The sequence below is a fragment of the Mycetomoellerius zeteki genome, unplaced genomic scaffold (genome assembly GCF_001594055.1).
Source record: "Mycetomoellerius zeteki isolate Tzet28-1 unplaced genomic scaffold, Tzet1.0 scaffold249, whole genome shotgun sequence".
NCBI classification, from domain to species: domain Eukaryota; kingdom Metazoa; phylum Arthropoda; class Insecta; order Hymenoptera; family Formicidae; genus Mycetomoellerius; species Mycetomoellerius zeteki.
The window spans coordinates 43,556-48,820 of NW_017257226.1; the positions used below are offsets into that span (position 1 = coordinate 43,556).

At 30.7% G+C, this 5,265-nt stretch overlaps 2 protein-coding genes across 2 annotated transcripts in view; both read left to right on the forward strand.

Moving 5' to 3' along the window:
• Window positions 1–4,783, forward strand: part of TM9SF4 (transmembrane 9 superfamily protein member 4) — a 22,503-nt gene extending 17,720 nt beyond the window's left edge. Inside the window, exon 12 of the transcript XR_001936659.1 lies at window positions 4,773–4,783. The gene's annotated coding sequence lies outside the window, so the exon portion shown is untranslated. The remainder of the gene's footprint in view (window positions 1–4,772) is intronic.
• Window positions 4,022–5,265, forward strand: part of LOC108723637 (RCC1 and BTB domain-containing protein 2) — a 13,380-nt gene continuing 12,136 nt past the window's right edge. The window contains exon 1 of the mRNA XM_018449535.1: window positions 4,022–4,089. Coding sequence (XP_018305037.1) covers window positions 4,022–4,089 — 68 coding nt within the window. The remainder of the gene's footprint in view (window positions 4,090–5,265) is intronic.

A 5,265-nucleotide genomic window follows, 5' to 3' on the forward strand; every position in this document is an offset into this window, starting at 1 on the left:
TTAAAATGGCTCCAAAATGTTTACTAAAAGTCATTTTTTGATCAATCATGATTCAATTTAATGTCATTTTGATGTTATCGTGAGTTGTTCTATTTTAATTGCGAAAAACTTTTGTATATGAATAATGATCGGATATTGTGTGGAAACTGCAAGTGTAAGTGACTTTCTATCTTTCTAATAGTATATGTATATGCTTATACATATGTATAATATGATTAATTAATCAGAATAGTTGGCGATATAATTACCACTTTCAAGAAATAATTTAAGTTTATTTCAATAACATTGTAATTAGTAAATATAGATTACAAGTCTCGTAATAAATTTGAAGTACTTCAGAAAAGATATTTAAATATATGTTTAATTGATACTTAAATAATATTTAAATTTATTATGGTGACATATAATACATTTAAATATTGTTTAAATATCAATTAAACATATATTTAAATATCATTTTTGAAGTACTTAAAATTTCTTAAGAGTTTTGTGATCTGTTTACAGATTATAAAACTTATTAAAATATACTTAAAGTATTTCTCAAAAATAGTAATCATAACGCCAATTATTTTGATTAATTAATCATATCATATGTGTAAGCACATATACGTAATCACTATTAAAAATCACACCTGCAGTTTCCACACAATTATCATTATTCATATACAAAAGTTTTTCGAAATTAAAGCATTCATATACAAAAGTTTCTCGTAATTATAATATATAAAATAGAATCAAGAGTCACAATAACATCAAAATGAAGTTAAACTGAATCGTGATTAATTAAAAAAATGATGTGACCGATTTATATTGTGACCATTTATAATGTGACCGAAAATTTTCGATAATTTATGTAATAATGTTTTGTTGTTTTACATTGAAAATGACCCGATCGGTGTCGAAACGTTTGTATGTACGAATTTTAAATTATTAAATATTTTACATTATAATTGGCTCGTAGCCCTTCTTTTATTTATTGATTTATTCTGATTGAGCCATATTAAGAATTATTTTTAAAAAATGACTTTTAGTAAAGATTTTGGAGCCATTTTAACATCATGATAATTTTTTGTTCTGTTTCAATGTTTTTCAATTTATTGAATATGATTTTAGAAACATTTCTGTGTTCAAACATTTCATATAACATATTGCAAAATCCTTTCAAAATTGTTGCACATGAGACGTGAAAGGTTGAAACATTTCTGAAAATTTTCTGCAATGATCAGTGCTGTGTGGATAATATACAGGGTGTCTCTTAAGTAAGATCCGGGCCGCATTGGGGGCGTAGAATGGGTTAAGGGGAACAAAAAAAGTCTTATATACAGTGAGAAAAATGGTTTGATTATATCAACAAGATGTATATGGTTAAATGCATTTTGGTTAAATCTAGCAGAATTTCTGGTTATTATAATAGGACTCGAAATTTTATGACTAGACCGTTTGGTAGATTATACTATAAGGATCTGTTTAATATTTTTCAATTGGATCTACAAAACTTCTAGTTATATTCACTAGACGTGCGCAACGTTACCAGAATTCTTGTTAACGCTAGCGCATCTTGGTAGTTGCATCATTGTGCAAGTTCGCGCAAGTCGCGCGAATCGAGCGGATACGTAAACAAGTAAAAAAAGTGTAAGTTGGATGAACAATTTTAACATTTATACGAACGTTATTGAAGTAGCATGGCTGACGAAAAAACGTCTTCTCTTCTTCGCCAATGGAATTTTGAAAAATATATAGAAGTTTTTAAAGGTTAGTAATACATTAATTTATATTTCTGTAACGATATTGCTTTGTACATAGATAATGGACGCATTTCGTTTTACGCATAATATTCATGTTGCATTTAGGCCGCCATTTCATTTGTGCGTTTTTGTCGTACGACAAATAGGTCTGTTCGCGTTGCATGAAATTCCCAAATATTTTTGCACCTGAAAAATGAGATAAGTTATATATTTGGCCTTGAAAAGAGAGAAAACAAAGGTGCCGAGTACCAAAAGTGCAAGCAACGCCAACAGACCTAGGCTACGTCCGTTTCACGCATGTTGATCTGTGCAATCTAAGACCATAAAAATATTTACAAAATATTTAAAATAAATCTTATAAATATTTATAAATATTTTGTAAATATTATATAAATATTGTGTGTTGGGTTTATATATATACACACACACACATACACACACGCACACATGCCTATGAAACATCAGAATAATAATAAATCAGAAATTAATTAGTATTATCCCCTATAGCACAAAAGTTGCAGCACAATGCTGCAAAAAGTAACATTGCATGTTGCAGCAGAGGTTTTGCAGCGATATTGCTGAAAATTCTGTGCTGTATAGGATATTATTATTAATAAATCATTTAAATTTTAATTTCATGCGTACGTCTGTAAGGTTGTCGCGGTCTTTGTAATAATACTTTGTCGGTGAATAAACAAAATAATAGAAGTAAACGAATTCTATTATTTATTTAATTGTTATAAAATATGTTAAATTATTGTAATTCTGACTATAATATATAACGTTAATATAATTCTCCCTACCGGATCGATTTTCAATAAGGTTTTGTTTAGGCCACGTGTGTTGCATGCGCTCCGAATTGTCGAGATCGACTAATATTAATTTTGTTTATAACATATATACATTTTATAATATAATTTATAAAATTGTAATTTAATATCAAGAAAAAAATGTAACGATGTTTCCATGATATAATAATTCCGTTATTTGTAATATTTAAATAAATTCATAATATTTAATAATATTTATAATATTTAAATAAAGCGCATCAATACGATTATACGAAATAATTTATAATTATATTTATATAATAGTAAGAAAGCATCAAATGTGACCTAAAAGGATCAGCATATACGCGCTACGTGGCAAGAAATTATAAAATACATCTGTGAACATGAGATTGTTTTATCTTACTTGAATACAATTAGGGAGTAATATCTTTGCTATGTCACTTAATTAAAGCTAATGTCACAAAGTGATTAACACCAATAATATTCGAATTTAATAATAATTATAAAATAATAACTTAAATTTCTTAACAAAGAATATTTATTTAAAAAATAAAAATAAATATAACTTAATTATAACAATTTAAACTCAATCACTAGTTTAGGAAATTGAGAAAAAATATACTAATGTGGTCATGTTTTCCGATGCTACAAAGCGAACTTTTACTGTTTAATACTTCAGATAAAGATTATGACTGTTCACTTGATTATTTCTCCGGCGAGCAGGGTATCGAATATCTGTTTAGCTGGGTTGAAAGCGCTTAAAAAAGTTAACAATAACAGGACGCCATATAAACTTTTAAGGCTCCCACTCTCGGCTCTACTCCAAGAGTTTAAAAGAGGCAAAACGACGAATCAATCGACACCTTGCTCTTAGCAAAAATGTAAATTGATTAGCTGTGATGTCACTTAACCAGGGTACCTATCATGAAACATGTCGGAATGAATTCCGATTGGAATTATTCCGTTTTTCCTAGAAAACACAATAGAAATCTAGAGAATAGTTGAATAATTCCGATCGGAATCCATTCCGACTTTTTCCATGATAGGTGCTCAGAAGTTTTTCGTTTATTTAATTACAGCAGCCGCTCATAACGATCGATGTTTAAAGTTTCTTTGTTCAAACGTTGGCGCTTCCTATGAACAGAAATTGGTGGAACGGAGAGACCACAATCGTAGAAAAGAAAGCAGAATAACTGCAGAATTGTGATTGGTCCGTGATTATTCGGCTTTATTAGAAGTTTATTTCCACGTGATTCGTGAGAGTCACCTCAGTCTATGATGTAAACTACCTCAACGGGGTCGCACTTGTTTCTTCTTACTCGCCTAGGCAAGACGAGTTAATAGTGCGCATGAAATAAAATCGTGAATTGCTTCTTTACTTTCTTCAAACCATCTACACGGTTTCGTGGTGCATTTGAATATTGTTTTATACATAATATAATTTAACGTTGTTATTATTGGAGCGTGTAGATTATATATATTATTATGGCTAGTCAGTCAACAAAGGACGAAGGCAAGGTGATAACCAGAGATGAACCAGGCTATCAAAAATGGTAAAATTTCACCTTTTCTTTTTGCCGGCCTTTTCTCTATTCCCTGATGAAAATAAAAATCGGAGCGTATAAAGTCGCAGGATTTTTATCTTATTTTTAAGAATACACGTTTCTGTCGGACAAATTGAAAGTATATAGTGGTGACCGCGCGTTAAATTCGGGAATAGGAATGCCCATATTCGGAACTTTGTCAATAAGAATTAAAGTCGTTGTCGTAATCATAATTGTAATAAATGCCTTTAATTTTGTCGACGCAAGTATCGTTCTACTTTTCTTTGCATTCTATAGAAAAACGTAAAAAAAACGGAACGATACTTGTGTCGCTCTAAATGGAAGGCATCCGCTCGGCAAATAATCCTACAATTCTAAAATCGCCACGTGTTAAATGATCGTCAGTTTGTTAACTGGATGGAATTTTAACGAAACTTTTAATTCTTCTTCGATTCGATTAAAAAAAAAATGACGATTCGGTTATAGCATGAGCGATTCAATTTTTTCGAAAATTCCTTTCGTACACGTATATAAGTCGATCGGTATTTTCCTACTTCTTTTAAGCACTCGGTTTTGTTTTTTTTTTTCCGAAGATAATATTGACTGCTTTTCATCACAGTCGACGCAAACAATGTTCTTGACATTCAATAATAATAACAACTAAAGATAGAACGATACTTGTGTTGGCTGAGAGAGAGAGAGAGAAAACAAAAGCAGCATGTTATAACAATCCGCATAGTCGTTTATTATGCTTGTTTCTATATAAGCTTTAATTTCGGTTTAACTTAATATCGTCATCTTTTTCTAAATTTTTCTATTTAAAATATAGAACTAGGCATTTATAATCGATTTTTATTTTAAGCCAGCTTAATGACTTCTGCACGCTGAACGCGATGAGCGACGAGCGATATCCAATGAAATCTCTGTTTTTTTCACACCTGACGCTCTCATTAAGCAGAGCTCTTATTAGATATCGCTCATCGCGCTCGTCGCTCATCGTTTATCACGGCGCGTGGCGTGTTCAGATTCCTATCCTGGGTGTCATGTCATCCTTGTTTAACATTCGGTAAACGACAAGAATAGAGTGATTCCTGAGGCGGCACTGAAGGCGGGAATCTGAATATAGCCCAGTGTACAAGACCCGGGAAAAATATTTTATATATAATTATATAAAATTATATAAAA